Consider the following 23,434-nt stretch of genomic DNA (forward strand, 5'->3'; position numbering starts at 1 on the left):
TTCTTTTAACCTTTTATTCATCAAATATATTAGGCAGCAGAACTGTGTCCAACACTCATAATAAATCAGAATGTTAGAATGATTTCTAAAGGATCATGTGATAGACTGGAGTAATGATGCTGAAAATTCAGCTTTGCATCACAGAAATAAATGATAATTAAAAGTATAATAAATTGAAAACCAATTATTTTAAATTGTAATAATATATCACAATATTTAAAAAAAATCTGTATTTTTGATCAAATAAATGCAGGCTTGATGAGCAGAAGAAACTTCTTGGCCTCCAAGTTTCCAAACTTTTGGCCTGTACTGTAAGCCATCAATTATAGTCTTAGTCATACATGCAAACAATGTTTTAGTGACTGCAGGACACAACTGGTGATTTACACCCAACACTACTAGAGTTTGTTGAAATCTGTAACACTCATGCGTCACCTTCAATATTTCACCAGTTGAGAAAAAAAAAAAAACCTTGCTTGTGTTGCTTTAACATGACCTAAATAAACCTAAAATAAGTCTGGGGACTGTGGGGAGACACGCCAAAACCAGTGAAACGTTATACTAAAAGTAGACACGGTTTGAATTAACTCATAAAAGAAAGGTTTCCATTTTTGACCATGGGATGAGTCTCAGACAAGATTCTTTGAACGGGATCCAGGTAAACATTTATGAAGCAGGTCAGCGGAGGTCTGAGCGAAAACCACATCCTTCATTCAAACAAACTCCCATTTGCCAGTTTTCCAGAGACCATCTTAGAGCGTATAACACACCTTAAGAGTTTAATGGATAATACAACACAGTTAAATCTATATCTAAATCAAAACAGGAGATCTACAAGCTAAGTCAAGAAAGTACGAATTCATAAAACCTGAAGTCACATCAGTTATGAAGTGTGTGATTACACAAGATGAGGGTAATCTTAACATATTAAGTCTTGCTTCCTGATTATTATTATTTCTTTTTTTTTTTTATTAAGTGAGTTTATGCTGAAAACAAGAGAATATTTTTTGCCAATCTTGTTTTCTCTTTGAATTAAGTTTATTTCTCTATGCAGTTTTTTTGCTAGTGATTTGGTGGTGGTTTATCCTTAATCCAGTAAAGTCAAATTAATCTTTGGACAATGAAAAGTAACTTCTGTGCAAGACGTATGTCTTCTGATCAAATGATTATGTGAAAATAAATAAATAAATAAATAAGAATACATTAAAACCATGGGTCCTTACATACAGCATATCCAAATATACCATCATTTCTATTTATGGCAGCTTTTACTTTTCTAAAAGATTTGACCTTCTCCTGGTGGATGACAAATTCAAAGAATTTTGCAAAGACAAAACAACTCAAGATTTGTACAGTGATTACTTTCTCATCATTTCCCAGTCATCACAGATCTCCTGTGTCCCATCATCACTGATCATCCAAGCTTTTCTAACTGGAGATGACACAGGATGAGCTGGAGAAAACAAGAGGGTGTCGGGCTTCTCCGAGCAGAAACCGGATCCTTGCGTGTCTGTGTAAGTGTGAAGCAGCGGTGTGTGAGGACGCTCTGAAACGGCCCTTAGATCACCTTTCCCACACATGCACTTTGCTGATGGTCTTTGGGCGAGGATATTAATGTTTAATTTAGCGACAGATGCACGAAAGCATCTGAAGAAACACTAAGGCAAAAAAAAAAGTGTGCAAAAGGTTCAAAGAGAGCTTTGGATTTAATCTTGTTTTAATGCTCAAAAATACATGAATTGTGCCAAATAACACAGAATAAACAATCGAAACAGGCTCAATATATATAGCCATTTATTAGATAAATACAGGGTGAGTGACCATGATTTCGCCAAGTATTACGTGTTCCTGGATCATAATGTTTTGTTGGTCCAGGAGCAAATAAACATAGACATTATTCCAAACCCTAACCAGGACGTTGATCTGGGAACACTTCCTACTCAGCAGAATGACACCCTTTAGCAAAATGAGGGGATATACTGTATGTGATGCCGTCACCGTATACCCAGATGACCTAGATCAGACCAGCAGTTGACATGAGGTGAAGTCTTGCCTTTAGTCACACTGAATGTACTTTGATGAGTAGATGGATTAAGTGAGTCATAACTCACCTAGATAGCTAACTTTACTAATGACTCAGAGTTAAAAAAATAAATTAAAAAAAGCAAAGTTGCATTTCAAGATATTCAATATTCAAGTGATTTCCAAGAAAATGCATTTAGTTTTATTTACTCAAAAAGTAAAATTACAATGCAGTTTGCATGATCTCAGGTGCATGCTTCTGAAATATTTCAGCATGCATCATCAATCAGGGAAATGAACATCAGTGTATCCACTCTCTTGGTGGCTAAATACAATGATAAATGTAGTGATATTTTTGCATGACTGTGAGCGAGTCACAACTCACCTAGACATCTAAGTAAGCCAACTTTACTCATGACTCAGAGATTAAAGATTGAGGTGAAGCAACACAAGCAAATCTGCCATTTAAAACAAGACTTTAAGGTCGGATTCACAGACAGGACTTAGAGTAGACAAAGCCAGGATTACGCCTTAGGTCAATTAGGGCATTTAAATAGCTTTTATAAATGTGCCTTAGAAAAAAAAGAAACATTACTAATGTGCATCTTGAGACAAAACAATGGCACTGACTTATTTTAAGTTTGGTCAGTGCAAGTTGCTTTCAGTTAAGACAACGAAACATGCATTTGAGTCAGGGACTAGTTTAAGCCTCATCTGGGAAAACGGGGGTTAAAGATAAAGCACATCTTAATTGTTCATATTACATTTATTTCCTCAACAGGAATTGCATTTCAAGTTTTTTTATATTACTTACTCAAGTAGAGAAATAACGATGCAAGTTGCATGATCTCTTATGCATGCTTTCAAAATACGTTTGCATCATCCATCAGGAAAATGAACATCACAGCAGTTTACTGCCCTCTCTTGGTGGTAAAATGCAATGGCAAATGTAGTGATATTTTGTGACTGTAAGTGAAATGTTATACTTACCAGGTCAAAAATAAATCTAGTTGGGATTCATACTGTCAGATATATCATATTCCATGTATGACGATACTCTGGCATACCTGTTACCTAACAGAGAAACAGTTTTCTCCACTTACTGTAAAATATACACTCTAAAAACTGCTGGGTTGTGTTAACCCAATTTTGGGTCAAATATGGTCTCACCCAACGTTGGGTTAAAAAATGCAATTTAAAAATGGACAAATTGCATTGGTTACATTAAAACTGTAAACCAACGGCTGGGTTTGTCCATTTTTAAATTAAATTTTTAACCCAACGTTGGGTGAGACCATATTTGACCCAAAATTGGGTTAACACAACCCAGCAGTTTTTAGAGTGTAGGTCATACTATGTCAAATGACCAGACAACAACAAACTAACAACATCAGTTGTTGACGTCTCTTTGTATGTTTGAAATATTAAATATGGAATCATTTAAAATCATACTGTAAAAGGTCGAGTTTAAAGGTATAGTTTAAAATCTATTTCTAACTGGCTCTCTGCCAGGCGCTGGTCTCAACGTGAAAACCAGAAAGGGTAAAGGTTAACCTCACCATAATAATGCTGCAAAATATTATGATTATGATTTGGCTTTTCTAACTTTAGTTAGTGTGTAATGTTGCTGTTTGAGCATAAACAACCTCTGCAAAGTTACAACGCTCAAAGTTCAAAGCAAAGGGAGATATTTGCTTTTAAAGAAATTGCTTTTTAAGAACTACAACAAACGGCTGGTAGAGACTATTTATTTATTATTATTTTTATTTTATTTTATTGAAGGCAACATTGGGTACAAACGTGTAAAACCATCAATATACAATCAAACATTTATACAGACATACCATACCAGAGACAAAGAACAAAACAAACAAAAAGAAGAAAAAAAAAAAAAAAGAGGTGGAAAAATAAGAATATTAAGAGGATTCAGGAAATAGGTCATAATATTTACACAAAAGGTTTCCATTTTTCTTGTTCTTTACAAGCTTGTGTGATTTAAGAAGCATATTAAGTTCCAAAATATAATGTTTAAAACATAAGGAAGACTTATTAAATTTCTGCTTGTGTATAAAGAACTTAGCATATACGATTATAACATTTAATACAAACTCCAGGGTGCCATCTTGTGGGAAACAAAAGTAACAGATAATATCTTTCAGGGTGAATGAGTGAGTTATATTTTGAGATTGGAGAAAGTGAGTACCCAAATCTTCCCAAAACCTTTTGGTAACTGGACAATTAAAAAATAAATGAGGAATGGTTTCAGTGTCCTGTTTACAAAAGCTGCAGCATGTGTCAATGTCTAGAAACTTAGCAACAAAACAATTTGTAGGGTAAATGTTATGTAAAAGTTTAAAGTGGACCTCTTTAGCTTTATTAGAGATACAGTATTTGTGAGGAATCAACCATGTTTTTTTCCAATTTATTTCACTTATTAAGGAATTCCAATAAAACACCCCCCTTGGAGCAATGGAGTTACTCTTTTGCAAATAACTGGTAGAGACTACACCACATTCCTCCCGGGTTAGTGACATCACCAACCCTAGAATTTACATAAACCCCGCCCCTGAACACGATTGATAGATTATCAAGACAGAATATGCTAATCAATGACTAGAAGATAACTACACATCAGCTTCATAAATTCATCAACTAACCATTCAGAAATGTCCTGTTGCTTCTACATGTTGTCACTTCTTCTTGAGTCTCTCCATCATTGTCTGAATCCGGTTTGAACATAAAAGGCTAAAAGTTTTTGAAATTTTCGGTACATGTCTGTGTGAGTGCAAGCTGTTGTAGCTCCGCCCCCTGTGCCGGGAGCAGCAGCTCATTTGCATTTAAAGGAACAGACACAAAACAAGGCATTTTTGCTCACCCTCAAAACATGCGATATAAAAATATCTGTGGGGTATTTTGAGCTAAAACTTCACATACACACTCTAGAGATTTATTTTACATCTTGTGAAAAGGGAATTATACCCCCCCTTTAAAATAGCATGCATACTGTACCTACTGACATTTATGCATGAAAATCTCATTGAACATATCCGTCATCTATTAAGAAAACCACTACGTGCTCCTCACTCAGCAAGCCTACGACAGAGCAATAAAACTAGCATGCAGAACGACACATCTCTGTTGCCTGGAGATGGAGCAACACAAAGCCGTCCTCATGGAGGCCATGGTTTCAGACTCGACAAGCAGAGCTCTCTACTCAGAGGAAATGAAGTGAGTCACGCTTGCCCTGCTGGTTTTTACTTACAGGGTTTCTGAGAGAAGCTTGTGCATTATTCACATGGACGGATCCTTGACACAGACGGCCTGTAATGAAGTGCACATATGCTGTAGTCTCTGAGACTGTCTTCGGCTCTAAACAGCTCTGAGATCCAATCACAGCAGGTAAGAAAGCACAATTTCTGTAGTAATGTTGCTTTATGCTTGCCATTTTTGAACACAGTTTAGCTATATCGGTTTAAGACTAGTAAAGACCTGTGAAAACGGCACTAAACTATCACTGCACTGTTCATTTTAAACTGTAAACAGAGTCTGCAACACATTTTGTTTTGTTTTCCATTGCTAGGTTACAGATGTAAAATGTTATTGTCATTTGCCTTACAATTATACATTTACGATAAGGTTCCATTTATTAACATTAGTTAACATGAAATAACAATAAAAAAAATAAAAAATTTAATGCATTTATTAATCTTAGTTATTGTTCATTTTAATATTTAATAATGCATTATTAATTTACACTTTTTTAAGGTGACATAGCTACATTTTACTCACTCAAATAAGTAATATCTAACTACATGTACTTACTATAGAGGGTTAGGGTCTGGTTTAGTGTTAGTTACTTGTAATCATGCATAATTTACTGTTATTACTATAGTAAGTACATGTTGTAACGTGTACGTCACCTTGAAATAAAGTGTTACCCATTATTCAAATCAAAAGTTATTGTTTAAAGGACCTGATGAACTAGCAATGAATAGTTTTCTTGACTAACTTTAACAAAGATTAATAAATACGGTAACAAATGTACTGTTCGTTGTTAGTTAATGCACTTTGAATGAAGTGTTCCCAACATGCCTGGATTCTGTGTCAGATAACAGCCGCTTGTTTGGTAACACATTACCATAAGGTTCAATAACAATGAACACCACTTTTACATCATTTATTAATCTGGATTAATAATAATTTCTACATATACTAATACATTTGCAACATTTCAAGTTGTAGCTATAATCAAAATTAGTTAATTGTAGGGTATAACAGGGCTAAAATGATCTAGGTTACTAGACCTCCCATAGTTTATGATTGCAAAAATATATATATGTTTGTATTGAACATTAATGGAGCAACACATTTTGAGTGAGAATAAACAAAAAAAGTGGTTTGTTTGTTTAAAACTCTTATAAATGTATGAGGTGGCAAGGTGGGCACACAGTACGGATACGAATACTTAAACTAAAATAATGTTTGTTAATACTTGTTCAAAACAATAACTTTAGCAAAGTTTGTACTAGGTTCGGTTTATTTTGATCAATAAAAATTGTTTTAAAAATTTGTTCAATAAATATACTGTCAAATAAAATATGTTAATATAATAATATATTTAAAAAATACAGAAACAAATTTATTTTGTAAATTTATTAAAGATTTTGAAAGCACTGAAGGAGATAATAATTTAATATAGATTTGCAGTAGTGACAATATATTATATTTTATTAAATGATATGATTAATATCATATTTTTAAATATGGTAATTATCTCTAAGGTGGACAGATGATATTTACCATCTGAATCTAACCATATCGTGCGCCAGCCGGCTGTTTATTACCATGTTAATTACTGTGCCTTTAGCCCCTTTTACCCCAAATACCATACTTTTACATATTCTTCCATTATTAAAAAACATTACCTTGAACAAAACTGAAAATCATTAAGACATATGTCTCGAAATACTACACTCAATCATTTTAGCGATTCTCATTTGCTACTTAAATCTACAACATTTTCGAAAACATCAAATATTAGATCAAATTAGCGCAGAATCAACTTTCAACGATCGCATCAATGATCCGCCACATTTCCACGAGCATCTTGCAAGTTTTTGTGCCATCTAGTAGTTTAGAGGAATATAAAGTCAAAGGCGCCTTTTACCCCGTTGTATCATGAATAAACATGAAGTAACAATGAAAAATGTATATTTATTTACCTGTATAAATAATACCAGTTCAAGATAATATGGCATAAGCTGGCATACTGGGAAAAACATTGGCCTTTTGATTTGGGCAGCGTTTCATTTCATTAGTCTGTCCTTCAACAGCAGCACTGATGCATGACTGTCACCTCTATCAGACACACTCTCACACACTTCCTCCCAATATAGTGAGTGAGTCTCCAGGGACTTTATTCCTAATCATTATTTTTCTTGGTTTAGAAACTGGACAGCTTGTGTTTTTACACAAGGAAACCGTCAACATTGCATAACGTTGATACCCACCTTGACTGATTGATTGGAATTTCACGTTTGCCCTTTGCATATTGCTAAGGCAACAATAAGAATGAATATAATCTATAAAACAAAACTCCAAAGATAAAACACACATATTACTCCTCATTTGAAGTGCATGAGAGACTCGACTCACAATCACTGATTGTCATGATCGATAATTGCTAAAAACATAATACTCTGATCGGTATAAATAATAGTTGTGTCCCAAATAACACACTATACACTTGTAAACGATGAACTCAACCTTATAAAGTTTATACACTACATGGTTATTTTGTCATTCAACATCAGAGTCTGACTGATTCTACTTTTGTTTTTTCCTAAAAACGTGTTGCTTCATCAATATTCAATAAAAAGTAGGGATGCACGATATATCGGCCACCATATCGGTATCGGCTGATATATGTAAATTTTTAATGTTATCGTTTGAATTGCTTGAAATATGATTGGAATCACTTCAAAAGTGCAACATAAAATTATAATGAGAACATAATTGTGTGTTTGGGACATGGCTTTTAATAGTGAGACTTGGTTTTGTAATCAGACTCTCAAAAATTATATAAGAATTTGGATTTAGATTTATCGGCCAATATATCGGTTACCGGCTTTTAAATATTTTTCCTATTTAAAACTTGGCTCTTCTGTAGTTACATCGTGTACTAAGACCGACGGAAAATGTAAAGTTGCGATTTTCTAGGCTGATATGGCTAGGAACTATACTCTCATTCCTGCGTAATAATCAAGAAACTTTGCTGCCGTACCATGAGTCCAGCAGGCGTAATGATATGACGCAGCGCCGGAAAATAGTCCCCAGCTCGGTAACTTCCAACGTGACCGGGACTAAGTTTGTCTAACCTATTAGACCTTTTTTCCGGCGCTGCGTCATATCATTACGCCTGCTGGACTCATGGTACGGCAGCAAAGTTTATTGATTATTACGCAGGAATGAGAGTATAGTTCCTAGCCATATCAGCCTAGAAAATCGCAACTTTACATTTTCCGTCGGTCTTAGTACACGATGTAACTACAGAAGAGTCAAGTTTTAAATAGGAAAAATATCGAAACTCTTTGGTCATTTTTTTGAGAGCGATGCTAATGGTCTTGTCCGATTCAATGATCTATGCTAAGCTATGCTAAAAGTGGTACCGCCAGACCCGGAGATCGGCTGAATGGATTCGAAAAGTCGGGGAGCTGTAAAATGAGCCTATTTCCAAAAAAAGTGGAGTATCACTTTAAAGAATTATCGGTTATCGTATCGGCCAAAATTTTACCTTAATAAAAATATATTTTTTCTTCAACCATACACTATGAGAGAAATGAAAAACAGATTTTCCTTCAGGTTTGCCTTTAACCCCCTTGTACTCAATAATTGGAATATTTGTATTGATACATTTGTTGACTTCAGCATAGGAAATCAATAGTTTCTCCCCTTTTGGGTGGACGTTTATCACAGAGCTTGTCAGATCATTATGCGTTTAATTTTCCGCAAATGTTAAATGTGACGTTACCTTAGAATTTGACCCAAATCACATCTACATTGCATTTAAATGATGCTCACTAGGCTTATTGTTCAGAAATACAGTAACTTACACAATGTTGCCTTGTTCATAGACACAATGGTGAAAGGGAAGAAGAAATCGAATGATCCGTCAGGTAGAAAAATCACACTCAAGATGGCGAAGAACGCTCTGAAGGTGACAGTAGACGGCAAACGTCGCCTCGACCTCAGCAACATGGCGATCGCCACGTTTCCAAAGTGCATCCTGAAGCTCAGCGACGTAGACGAGCTGGACCTCAGCCGCAACCTTCTCAAGAAGATCCCCGACACCATCGACAAGTTTGTGAACCTCCGTTTGCTGGATCTGCACAGCAACCACCTGGAGCAGATTCCTGCGGCTATAGGCCGTCTCCCGAACCTCTACAGCCTCAACTTATGCAACAATCACCTGACCACCTCCGGCCTGCCGCATGAGCTCTGGCTCTTGAGGAACCTGAGGATCCTCAACCTGGGAATGAACCGCATCGAGACTCTCCCTCCATCCGTGGCTGCTCTCAAAGAGCTTCGGGAACTGGGGCTCTTCAACAACCTCCTGACACTCTTGCCCAAGTGCATCCAAAACCTCCCGAAACTGCAGAAGATGAACATCAAATCCAACCCCATCCCCACAGACGGGCCTCCAGAGGTGGACAGCATCCAGAGAGTCGAGAGTCTGTATTTAGTGCGAGAGGACTGTCTGTGTACCGACTGCCTCAAGAGGTGTAAGGAGGAGAGGGAGAAGTTAGACAGCCGAATAAGTGCAGCTTCTACGCAAAAGAAGTCCATCTTTGCGGGTCTCCTAACGCCAAACTCTGTCGCACAAGAGAACCAGGCGTTATGGAGGTGAACATGTAGACTAGTCCAAATCACGATATGCAATACAATGATTGAGATATGTACAAATAAACTTTCCTCATACAAGACACTACGTAGTGATGGACCTTCATAGGAGTTCATGTTAATGTATTTATGGAGTTGTAAGTGGCGTTTATACTGCAATAGCTTCTATGTACCACTAGGGAGTAGCAAATATCTAAACAGCCTCCGTTCTCACTGCTGCCCCCTAGAGGAGCTCTAATGACATTAGAATCACATCTGGAAAGTGTGGGCACTACACTTCATTAAAGTGCGGCTTTGGAAAAAGTTTTATGCTACACAAATAAATATAAATGCAAATTACTTGAAGCTATACATCTGATATTTATTCAGGAAATATCAAAGGACACTTAGCTACTTCAGGAATCACAAATTTAAGTAACTTTAAAGGGATGCTCGTTCTTCTAATATGAGTTTAATGACTGTAAATGGAGACAGAACTGAGCATAATGAAACGTGTAACAACTTGTCAACATCATCTGTTCTTGTTGTGAAGAAAAGGTGCAGGTGAATATAATTATGTCCATATTGAATTTTTTTCTTCTCATTTCTCTAGAGGAACAGTTTCCTAATTAACACTCGGCTCAATTCTATTGATTTCCCCACATCCGTGCTTGTTTTGAAGATCTGCTCATGACATGACAAGTGACATTTTAAGATTTCTCTGTTTAAACAGTGGAACAGCAAATACACAAAATAACATTTACACCAAAATCTGTGAGACTGTGAGAGATAATAGATATCAAGATGCATGACATTTTCTTTTGGTACAGTATATAAGGGTTAGAAACCATGCATAATGTAATTTGAAAGAACTAAATTCCTCTTAATCAAACCAAATCTTGCTTAAATGCGTATTCTTAACTGGATGAACACACATAAGCCTAGCGTATGAGGTTTGAAGTATTGTTATTTGGTGCTCCACATCTTGAAATGACTCATTTGAATGAATCTGGAGGTCTGTAATCCGATTACTCCCACCAGAAGTCAAAGTAAACAAAACTCAACACTGCTATTAGGCTAAAGTGGATCAAAGTGAAGTCAAAATGGTATGGAAGAACAGATATTTTACCTTGAAAATAGTCTGACTCTGGTGGTCCGAGCATGAGGTCTGTAAAACATCACCAGTAACGCATTCTACGTCTGAAATTATGTAGTTTGATTCACAAACATGTAACTACTTTGTCCTTATAACAGTTTATTCCAATGAGATTTATCTCTAGTCTTGTGATAAATATAGATAAAATAAGGTCTGCATCATTATCATTTTGAAAATCTACCACAAACATCTCCTGTTGCTCCATCACCGCATATCATGTCTCTGGAGGTGCCCTCCTAAATTATTAATACTTCGCAAAATCAATAAGTCATGTGACATTGCATCTCAGTCAACAGAACAGCAGCTGCGCTAATCAGAATTATTCTGAACAATACAAGGTTTATTGAACATTTGGTCCCTAATGTCATAATAGACTGAGGGTTTGACACTGCAACATCAATGTGATAAAAATAAATTAAAAAAATCTTTAATATAATCTTTATTTAGCATGTAATTTTTTTATAATACAGTAAAAATATTTGGTTACACTTTATTTTAAGGTGTCGTTGTTACAGTGCAACTACTGAGTAATATTAAGCAACTACATGTACTTACTATAGGGTTAGGATTAGGGTTTGGTTGAGGGTTAGTTGCATGTAATTATGCATAATTTACGTTTATTACTATGGTAAGTACATGTAACATATGTAACAAGGACACTGTAAAATAAAGTGTTACCAATTTTTGTAAAATTTTAAATGCACTGCAATCTGAAAGCAACAATCAAGGACCTATCGTATCCAAGATATATACATAAACAAATCATACCCAATCTTTTCGGTAAAGCCACAAAGTAATGTATTTTCAGCCTGAGCAGAATAGGTTCTTTAAAGAAAAACGCCATATGAAAGACATGACATGTACCAGAAATTGCCCACTTCAGGAAAACATCTCAAGATCAAAGAATCCAGCCGTAGTGCTCTGATCATCCGACTGGAAAAATACATCCCCGGGAGACTAAACATCCTGACCACTCGCAATGCATTTGGAGAATGGACAAAGAAGCATTTTGAACAAACAGCTAAAACATCATGTAAACAGCTCACGCGGGTATATGAGGACCAGACAGTCAAGTGCATCCCATCTGAGTGGTTTAGGACGCGTGCAATTCCAAAATAGATGCAGCATAAAAGCATCTGCCGAAAGGGATGTTTATAGGAAATAAATCATTTTGTGAAAACGCAGAGATGGGCATTTTTCCGGGCAGAACTCACATTAGATACACATTACTCAATTCCAGAAAGATTTTCTTAATATATCAGAATGTCCTTACTAGCCAAGTATGGTAAGAATAAAAAAGAATGTGACATGCTATATATACAGTGCTATGCATAAGTTTAGACACCCATGCTAAAGTTGACTAAAAAGAGGAATAAAAAATCATCTTTTGGAAATTGAACTTAATGCCTTAATGAAAAAAAATTGGAAAAATCCAACCTTTAAGGACACCAATTTTCTTTGTGAATGAATTATGTATCGTAAATAAATAAATGTTCTTCCTTAAAATACAGAGGCAGGCAGATTTTTTTTTTCTCTAGGTATGGTGAAGGCAATTATAATTATAATAATTAAGGCATTAAGTTCAATTTCCAAAAGATGATTTTTTATTCCTCTTTTTAGTCAACTTTAGCATGGGTGTCTAAACTTATGCATAGCACTGTATATATATATATATATATATATATATATATGAAGAGTTCACATGCAAAAGCCAAGTGCCATCTGAAATTTTCTTCTAGAATGATAATTTGTATCAAGCTCGTATATTTAAATTCAGTAATTTCACTTAAAGCAGGGCTATGCAGTTTCGGGAATTTCTTCGCTGTGTTCTCGCTTTTTGCTCGCAGGTTTCTCTATAGAGCTCCCCCTACAGCTTCGGAATAGATATTTGACAACACTGTCGAAAAACTCGTTGGCGACTCTCAGGCCCCATTTACACTGCATGGTTCAAGTGACCCAATTCCGATTTTTTCCTCTCATGTGGCACAGATCGGATATGACCGGTGAACCTGTAAGCAGGAAAAAACCGCATGGATTCCGATTTCCTCAGATCGGATTCAGGCCTCACTCATATGTGGTAATAAATCGGATATGAATCGGATACGTGCATTTGCGTGTGCCATGTAAGCAGGATAATCGGATATTCCCCAGTAAATGCGAGTCGTACGTCATTAGATCGACGACATCAAAGCAGATGGGACATTCTTTAAAACGTCTTCTTCATTCGAGTTCGAACAGCGTGAGGGAGCGCAATAATGACAGAATTTTTGCAGATTTTTTTGCCGTAAAGCAATTCGTTACATCGCAAGACCTGATATCACGCGATACTTCCTGACGCTGCGGCCGGCGGCTCACCGGCTCAAAGTTGCAAGGGTGTTTTTTCCGCTCACAGGCGATAGGGGGGTGAGAGACGACCACCATTCAACCCGAAAAAAGCTGTTCGGTTAAGGTAAAAAAGTTACTTAGTTCACCTTTAAATGGCAATGAAAATTACCTATATATTGCTCGTATATTTAAGTTCAGTAATATCACTCAAATGACAATTAATAGGTAATTTTCATTGCCATTTAAGTGAAATTACTGAATTTAAATATACGAGCTTGATAAAAATGATCAAGCATCTGAACTCTTCATATATATATATATATATATATATATATAGTAAAACCAAAAATGATTCAGACTCCATATATACTTTGATATTTTTTTTTACAATTGGGTGCAGGACGCTATAGTTTAGGATAGCAAGGATACATTTTATTTTGACTATATCTATCTATCTATCTATCTATCTATGAAATATATACACATGAAATGCCAAAGTGCTAATTCATGGAATCGACGCACTGTCTAATCTGTAATGTAAACATAGTTTTGGAGTCTCGAAGGGCACGGTTTGACAGACATGCACTGGGAGAGAACAAAGCGCTGTATTTGAAGGGTAGAGTATATTTGGGAACTGGCGGGTCAGTGGTGGTTACCCTGTGCCTGAAGCAGCGGCTCTCGCCCTGGTGGCGGTTGAATGAGGTTTTTATTGCTGTCTCATTTAGGTCTCCGTCAGGGTGTTGCAGCCTCCCGCCCTCCCGCCCCCATCCGGACTGAGGACCAGCTGCGCTCTACAGGGCTGAGCTTCCCGAATCACACTGGTGGAGCCGCTGCTATTATCTGCCATACTGGGGGGGGACTCGGAACAAGACAGGGGGAGAGAAGGAAGACAAGGGCAAGAGGAGGAAAAGGGGTGGGCCGAATGTCAAATGGAGATTTGAGACGGGCAATTTGAGTAATTTAGCTGTGGAGCACTCCAGTGTCCAGCAAAACAACACCAGTTATCCAGTAAAAACCAGTAATGGATTACTTGAGTATGACGCATACTACATGAGAAATTATACGGTTTTATTAGACTGTCACCCTTATAACATTCATTTCATAAGATTTATCTTTTCTTTTGACAATTCTAATAAGATATAAAAATAAAAATATGAATTAAAAGTATATTTCACCCAAAAAAATTAAATAAAATCTGTTATCATTTACTTATCTTCCAAACCTATAAATCTTTTTTGAAAATGGATGTCAGTTTAATGGTGTACCTGTTTTGTAGCAAATTAAGATTACGATTATATTCTTATATATAAATGTGTGTGTGTGTGTGTGTGTGTGTGTGTGTGTGTGTGTGTGTGTGTGTGTGTGTGTGTGTGTGTGTGTGTGTGTGTGTGTGTGTGTGTGTTATTATCACATATATTAGTATATGTGTATATATATGAAGAGTTCAGATGCAAAAGCCTCTAAATGCCATCTGAAATTTTCTTATAGAATGATCATTTTTATCAAGCTCGTATATTTAAATTCAATAATTTCACTTAAATGGCAATGAAGATTACCTATTAATTGTCATTTAAGTGGAATTACTGAACTTAAATATACGAGCTTGATAAAAATGATCATTCTATAAGAAAATTTCAGATGGCATTTAGAGGCTTTTGCATCTGAACTCTTCATATATACATACACATATATACTTTATTCTTATTATCACATACATTATTAATGTATGTATGTATGTATGTGTATGTATATATAAGCACTGTATCAGCAGCACCTAACACATTCAGAAAACAGCAAGATTTATGTAAGAGATTGGTGCCTGCACATGCAATTCGCGAATGACTTGAGTATTATTTTATCGGTTGACTCATTTCTTGCAAGATAAGTGCTGGACTAGTCCAATAGTGCACATCCCTAATGGAGATGTGTGAAGGAGGCATGCAGGGTGAGATTCCCCAGAGATGGAGGGAGTGCGACACACAAGCCTGCCACCAATTAGAAGGCGAGTGGCTTGGGGCAGCCTGCTGTAATCATACACACACACACACTGACTGGTCAATGTAGAGGAGCACATGATGAATAATGCAACGCTCGGTGGGTGTGGACCAGCGTGCGTGTGTGCGTCTGCGAGTAAGAACCCGGAGAGTGAGCATGTGCACGCGTCAATGTGTGTGTGAGGAATCCCTCCCCCAGCCCCCAACCAGCCGGTGCCTGCAACATGAGGTCAGCGAGCTAGTGGGGAAGAGCGGAGAGAGCGAGGAGGAGAGGAAGAGGGAGAATGTACAGAGAGAAGATCTGAGGAAGAGGAATATGCAGAGCAGAGGAAGAGAAGCCCATCGATGGCAGCCATGCTGAGTCCAAAGATCAGACAGACCAGGAGAGGTACAGTACGCTGCATTTGTATTTCATCATCTGTCACCTCTCAGGGGCCGCGTCACACACACACACACACACACACACACACACACACACACACACACACACACACTGTACGTGCTTCGATCTCACAGCATCTCTGCTTCAGCTGCTCTCACCATATTGGCTGGATCTGCTCCTGATACTTCAACTGTGGAATTAAGCAACTGATCAATCAATCAAAAAAATTATATATATACATAAATTTTTATATATCGATCAGTAGCATAATCTCACAAATATATATCACATTTTTATGGGATAAATATATGGGATTACATTTCATAATTTGCTGCTTTCATAACAGAGATGCCTGTTTCTCATTCAAATGTATATGATCATCATCAAAATAATTCTGTTCTATAAATTATACATTTCTATATAGAGAGATGCATGCTTCTCATTACAATTTAATATTCTCATAAAAAAGCAGCAAATTACAGCAAATGTAAAAAAAAAAAAAAAATCCAATAAATATTTGATTGTGAACATAAGATATACCTATTTGTGACATATATATTGCCTTTGACTAGGCTAATAAAACTGCCAATATTTTGACATATTATGACATGTACTGATATTTTGCCATTTTGTAATTATTGGCATTGGCTGATAATCATGTCAGCTTTTTATTGTTAATAAAAATGTTGTAGTTTCAGAGTATGTGTAAATTGATGAGATTTGCCTTGCTATTATAAATACCCATTTTTGGAGATAAATACCCACATCGATCGACGACTATGGCTGTCCAACTGATAAATCAACCTATGTTCACCATCACAAATTTGAGTAAATAAATAATAATAATGCACTCTATGGCTCAAGAAAACCCTCATTTCTTGGCTCTCATTGTGCTGTGGCTGACCATACGTCAAACCACGACCATCCAGCGATGCATTTACACCTCAACAGATGAACATCAAGACACACATTCCACTATCATCCGCAACACGCTGTTCAGCTTCTACACACACACACACACGCCCACAGCGGCTGATCATCATTCATCAGCAGCCTATAGCACAGTCTTGGGTGAGATGTGAAATACAGGCAGGAGAAGATCTGAAGCACAAGGCATCATTCATCATGCATCAACTTGATGGATGAAGCTGTGTTAATAACCAAAGCTCAATGCGTATAAAGAAGCTGAGTGATTTACCCTTTTATGTACCCTCAAACCTGCTTATAGCCCATCCCCCATCTGCCTTCTGCCCCAGTACCTGCTGAACATCAAGCATCTGCTGGGAGGAGACGCTAAAGCACGAAACATGAATTTATTTACACGGCACTCTCTAATTGGTCAATCACAGCATTCTTCGGTCGTATGGTTTTGTATAAAGAGCGTCAAGCTGTAAAACTGAACGCCGTCCCAACCGATTTCCAACAAAGATGTGCTATTTTCATTTAATGTTCCACTTTCTTATTAAAATGTATATTTCTATTCATTTATTAAAGGGATATTTCACCCGCTGGAAAGATGAATGTGTATTTAAATTGGGTCATTTATGTAGTAGAAATGTGTAATTATTTTAGAAGTTGGTGCCTTCTAGACTGAGAAAAGCCAGAAAATGTATTTTTGGCTCATGTGGATGAAAGACAACAAATCCCAGAATGCACTTGCTTCGCTGCCCTGCGAAGCCACTCCCAAGCCACGCCTACCGGTTACAGAGGGCAGTATCGGAAGAAATGAGACAACTAGGCTACTAGTCGACTGGAAACTGAAAAGACGGCGTTTTATCGTGAGATCCCCCTATGGGCGGGTTGAAGACATGCGGAACGAGCTCCTCCTATGGGGGCATGAGGGTGTTGCTATCAATATGTTAGGTATTGAAATCACTCTTTGCTTTTCACTGACCGCACATTGTACAAAGATAAGATTTGTCAATGATGCTCCAGATCTGTTGCACACCATATCCTCCGCCATCTCTCTTTACTTTCGTTACGTGATCATCAAGTGAAATCACGGCTGCTTGTAGCGTCTTTTGTCCAACTGAACTAAAAAAATATATTTCGAAACAAAAGCAAAACGGCAGTGGGTGATGTGCAGCGGTGGCCAAGTAATGCAATCACCGGTAACACCGACTACCACCGCAAGCCTAACAGTTACTTGGTCATTTTCGCAAAAAGTAAACCCTCTCTGAAATGCGTCAGGGTCTTGCATCACCCTGAAGGGGTTTGTTTTGCAATAACGACCAGCTGACTGTACATTATACTTTCTTTATTTCCCAAAGGACGTATGGCAGATGCTTTAATACAAAGCCATTTGCATTTACATTGCAAGGTATATATTTTATCAGTTTATCATGCATTTCCTGGGAATGGACCCTATTACCTTGAAGTTGCTTGCTCGATGTTGGAATGTTATATGCTGTTGGTTACAGTCACATAAAGTAGCCTTTTATACATCTATAACAGGCTATTTCTAGATATAATTTTCTTTTATATAATAATATAAAAGCCAATGTTTTAATTTAGGAAAGAACATATAATACAATATAATATCACCCCTATTTTTCTTAAATTAAGCTGCCTTTATAATTTTGGAAGGGGGTCCATCACATTTAGGGGTTCATGGGGTTGAAAAGTTTGTGTCTTATAGTTACTAATCTTAAAGGGTTAGCTCACCCAAAAATGAATATTCTGTCAGTAATTACTCACCCTCATGTTGTTCCAACTCTGTAAGACTTTCGTTCTTCTTCTGAACACAAATTAAGATATTTCTGATGAAATCTGAGAGCTGTCTCACTCCTCCATAGGCTGCTGTGTAATCGATATCTGCCATCCCAGAAAAGTTAGTAAAGACATCATTAAAATAGTCCAAGTGACTACAGTGGCTCAACCTTAAGTTTATCACTGGTCGTCGCAGCCAACGCTGGTCATGTGTGTGATGCATGTGATGCTAGCCAATAGTGAGCCTACATTTCTGACGTACAACCCATAAGCGCTGCGCTGTTACACTACGTGATCTCACTCAGAGGAACACACAGAAGGAAATCAATAGTTGAATAAAGTCACTATTTTTGTTAGTTTTTTTGCCCACAAAAAGTATTCTCGACACTTGATAAACTTAAGCCACTGTAGTCACTTGGACTATTTTAACGATGTCTTTACTAACTTTTCTGGGGTGGCAGATATCAATTACCTAGCAGACTATGAAGGAGTGAGACAGCTCTCAGATTTCATAAAAAATATCTCAATTTGTGTTCAGAAGATGAACAAAAGTCTTTAATTACTGTAATTACTGACAGAATTTTCATTTTTAGGTGAACTAACCCTTTAATGTGAGGTGGAGTTTATCTAAGGTGCCAAATTCATATGCCACAAAAGTGGCGCCAGTGCCACTGTCATCATGCACAACTTGAAAACATTCTTTCCACTATATTTTAATTGCAACTTTAGAGGCATCTATTCTCCGAGTTAATCCCCTCCGTGCCAAAACAGGCAGTTTTGGTGACCACATCCTAGAAACGCCCCTGACAAAGTGGGAAGGTATGAATCATCGTGTAGAGAGATTTGCACACTGGGTGTCTGCACTCGGTTTCATTTGACTTCGGCACTGAAATGCTTAATCCTTTCAAAAACTAATTGGCACAAATCGTTTGAGTGCAGTGAAAACGTTTCAGTCATGAGGTCTAATTTACAGCTGTGAGGGAAGGTTTTAAAAAACATTGAATGTTTGTATTTCTGCTAAACACATCAAAGCCGAAAGGTTAAATTTTTCCATAATATTAACATGAAATAAAATGAATTACTCGTACAAGCAAATATCACACTGCTGGTTCCTAGTGTTCACCTGTGATAGAATAAAATGCTAATTTAGCATTATGTTCAACTTTAACTACTGAAAGAAAGCCTAAAATGATCACCACACCAAGTCATAATCAAAATTTAGTGAGTGAATAATGTTAAATATTGAAACTTAAGATTTGCATCTACACACACTCACGGCATTTGGCGTGGTCTTGCGACTGTCAGAGCAGAAATGAAAGCTGCTGCTCTCCGTATGTTTTTCCGTCGTCTCTAGTCGTGTTCATATGTAAATTGCGTGGGCTTATTTTGTCCATTAGATCGAAAGATCTGGGGAAAAAAACAAGAAAAAAACCCATACATTTATTTACCAGCTCATAGACCCTCCCCTCGAAGAAATCAGGACAGAAATGGTTGAAAGTGGACAAAAGAGACAGATTAAAAAACTAGGTGCAAACAGGAATGTGTTTCCCTCGTCTACTTGTGACCCGATCAACCAAAATGCATCTTAATACCAGGTGTAAACAGGGCCTAAGATGGCTAACTAAAATTGTGTCTAATGGTAGCTAAATGTTGGCAGTTCAGGATTTTAAACATGGAAGTTCTGCCTATATCATAACCATTTGTGACCCTGGATCACAAAACCAGTCACGAGTCGCACGGTATATTTGTGGAAATAGCCAACAATGCATTGTATGGGTAAAAATTATCGATTTTTCTTTTATGCCAAAATTTAGGATATTAAGTAAAGATCATGTTCCATGAAGATATTTTGTAAATTTCCTACCGTAAATATATATTTAAAAAATAATAATTTGTGAGTGGATGCAGCAAAAGCTCGAACATAAATGCACAACTTTAAAGGCGATTTTCTCATCGTTTAGATATTTTTGCACCCTCAGATTTCAGATTATCAATAGTTGTATCTCGGCCAAATATTGTTCTATACAATATTTACCCTAAGAAAAAAGCTTATTTATTCAGTTATGTATAAATATATTATGTATAAATCTCAATTAAAATAAAAAAAGACCCTTGTGACTGGTTTTGTGGTCCAGGGTCACATATGGAGAAAGCCATGCATAAACCCCCTGTTATACCAATGCAGACCTCTCTCTTCCTCTGGTCTCCATTAGACAGAGCATCTACTGAACCCACCACACCCAGAGACACAGCTAATATAATCAAGAAGCCTGCAGATCTGAGGAGGAGGAGACATTATGGAAAAGGCCATTGGAGACAGATCCAGTAGCCATCACACATTTGTTTCACTAAGATCCTGACTCAGTTCCTCCACCTCAGTAGTAAACATTTCATTCTAGTGGAGATGGCAAAGTAAATGGAGACATTTTTGCAGGAAACTCCTTTCTCTGATCTCTGAAATTTGGAAAATGTGAATGTTCAGATTGTTTTTGTTGTTACCAACAGAAGAAAAATTAAGAGTAAAGAGAAAGGGTGGCAATTAAAAAAAATGGTCTTTTCCTTGCACATACAGGAAGAGAGATACGAGAGATCTATCATGGCTATGTTGTAAAAAAGTTCGGGACAATGGTAAATTATACAATTTAGAGTCATTATACAAAAAAAAGGAGTTGAGAAATGCTGTGACCAATAAGAATCAAGTATTCGAGAGAACCACGTAATAGAGTGCAACAGTGCCTGCCCACTTCTTTTAGCGACGTTGGTTCCGGAAGTTTTTAAAAAAGTATTTTTTAAAAACGTTATGAGCCAAGAACCGAACAAACCAGCTGCGAGGAGAATAACAATATTACAACTTTTGGTTTGAAGCTGTGACCAATCAGAAGCAAGTATTCCAGAGAGCCGTCTAATAGAGTGCAGCAGCGCTGCTCATATGTTAGTGCTGTTGGTTCTGAAAGTGGGAAACCACTTGAAACATTTGTTGTGTTGAGCCATTTCAATTACTTTTGTTTGATTTGTTCATTGCAAACAGCTGAAAGTCTGTCTGTCTTTAAAGGTTTATTTTATCATTCAAAATGAATTCCCCTATGGAGAAAATGAATGGGACTTTTACTTTTCGAACCCGACTGCTGCACATTATGCATGAATTTGAGATACTCACCAGTGGATTGGGAGTGAAAAATACTATAAAAAAGCCACACATGTATTGATTTTGACTCTACAGCCCAAAGGCATAAGATGACTTGTGCAGGACTGACTCCGATAAATAATCCATGGTGACATAGATTGTTCATAGTCCGGCCTGGAGCCTCGAGCACCACAGCTTGTGTGTGTGTGTGGCTTGTGTCAGAGCAGCCACATTTGAAAAAATCGGTTATATACCAGTCAAAATCTGTTCCCAAAATATTTTATATTACCATAATTGAATAGGTAATACTCCAATAATCTTTGTTTGACTATGAAATAGTGCTGTGATCTCTATATTATGTGAAATGGCAAACGGCAGAGGTTTCTATATCAAGTGCGCCTCTGACTACATTACACTCTGGAGATCCTATTAGAGTATGAGAACTCCCTCCCTTCGGCCATGGGGAAACAAGCACCTGATACAGGAGAAGCCCAGATAAATTTACCAGAGGGTAACTGGTACAGACCAAAGAGGATGATGGTTTGTATTCTGCTGCAGGAGATGAAGCTGAACACAAAGCAAACAAAGAACATTACAGCACGGTCGATTTTGTTATTTAAGATTAAATATTAAGAGCTGCACGATTCTGGATAAATTGAGAATCACATTATTATTGTTTTGTTTTTTAAATCAAGATCACGATTCTCTCAATTCTGAACAAGTAAAGAAAATAACATGTAATTTACTAGAGGTTCTGACACGTTTAATTGCTGCAGTCTATTTAAAATGTTTAAATATATATATATATATATATATATTAGTGCTGTCAAAGTTAGCGCGTTAATAACGTGTTAATGCAAAATCATATTAACGGCACTAATTTTTTTAACGCGCGATTAACGCAGCGCGTATTTTCTGTTTGACCCGTGGCCCAACCCCTAGTTGGAGAAATGGAGATACACAGTGTTGCCAACTTAGCGACATTGCAGACCCCTTCAGTGATTTTTTCCCTTAAAAAAAAAAGCGCCCAAACCTTATTTAGTTTTTGAGAATCGGCGGTACTGCTCTCCCAACACGCGCGCGCACCTCTCTCTCTCTCTCTCTCTCTCTCTCTCTCTCTCTCTCTCTCTGCATCTCACGCTTCAGAGAGGAGCAGCGCTTTAATTCAGTTAAACAGATATTATGTTGCTTCCCTAATTTTACATGCAAGTATAGCCGAAATCACAGCACAGATATTGTCTTTATCTTATGTGTATTTGATTTCATCTGACGACGGCTCGATTATCAGGATTTTTGTGCAGATTAACATCTTGGAAGGGAGAGCTGGTTATGTCTATGGGTCGCGTTTCAGTCACTATTTCATATTCATTCCGTTGTTTGACAACAGAAACAGTAAAATATACTGATGAAAACTGTTTTATTGAGAATTCAGCTTAATTAAAATGGGCACAGAGAGAGACAAACTAATGTAATAATAAATAATAAATAATAAATGTACATTTAGCATTTTCAGAAGAGCTGCCCTGTCATGCAAAAATCTAAACATGTTTGTGTTAGTAAATTGCTCAGTGCAAAGAAAGAGAAGTAATGGGAACCTGGTATTTCTTTGTTCTTTCTACATGTGTCTAATAGACATTAACAAGTTCTTTGAAAAACATCTATGACCTTTGAAACATGTCTCCTCTTCATGCTCTGTTGACTATGGTTTCAATAATAAACACACATTTGCATAAAGCATCCATATTTATCTATGCCCATGTTGATTAGAGTATTACAACTTTGAAAAGTATTCATTTAAGGTACATTTAGAACAAATAAAAAATGTGCGTTTAATTGCGATTAAT

General features: G+C 36.9%; 2 protein-coding genes across 2 annotated transcripts in view; both read left to right on the forward strand.

Annotated features, from left to right (window-relative positions):
* Positions 1 to 5,154: 5,154 nt before the first annotated feature.
* On the forward strand, positions 5,155 to 10,260 carry lrrc18b (leucine rich repeat containing 18b). The gene is made up of 2 exons (XM_082152200.1): positions 5,155 to 5,421; positions 9,156 to 10,260. The coding sequence occupies exon 2, from the start codon at positions 9,161 to 9,163 to the stop codon at positions 9,926 to 9,928; it is 768 nt and encodes a 255-aa protein (XP_082008326.1). The 5' UTR covers positions 5,155 to 5,421; positions 9,156 to 9,160; the 3' UTR covers positions 9,929 to 10,260.
* A 5,285-nt stretch (positions 10,261 to 15,545) lies between these two features.
* Positions 15,546 to 23,434, forward strand: part of arhgap22b (Rho GTPase activating protein 22b) — a 35,758-nt gene continuing 27,869 nt past the window's right edge. Inside the window, exon 1 of the mRNA XM_082152114.1 lies at positions 15,546 to 15,763. Coding sequence (XP_082008240.1) covers positions 15,721 to 15,763 — 43 coding nt within the window. The 5' untranslated portion in view covers positions 15,546 to 15,720. The remainder of the gene's footprint in view (positions 15,764 to 23,434) is intronic.

This window comes from Leuciscus leuciscus (assembly GCF_965113295.1).
Source record: "Leuciscus leuciscus genome assembly, chromosome: 21".
NCBI classification, from domain to species: Eukaryota; Metazoa; Chordata; class Actinopteri; order Cypriniformes; family Leuciscidae; genus Leuciscus; species Leuciscus leuciscus.

Excerpts from the sequence above, each read along its gene's own strand:
- lrrc18b (XM_082152200.1), top strand. The coding sequence starts at position 9,161 with ATGGTGAAAGGGAAGAAGAAATCGAATGATCCGTCAGGTAGAAAAATC.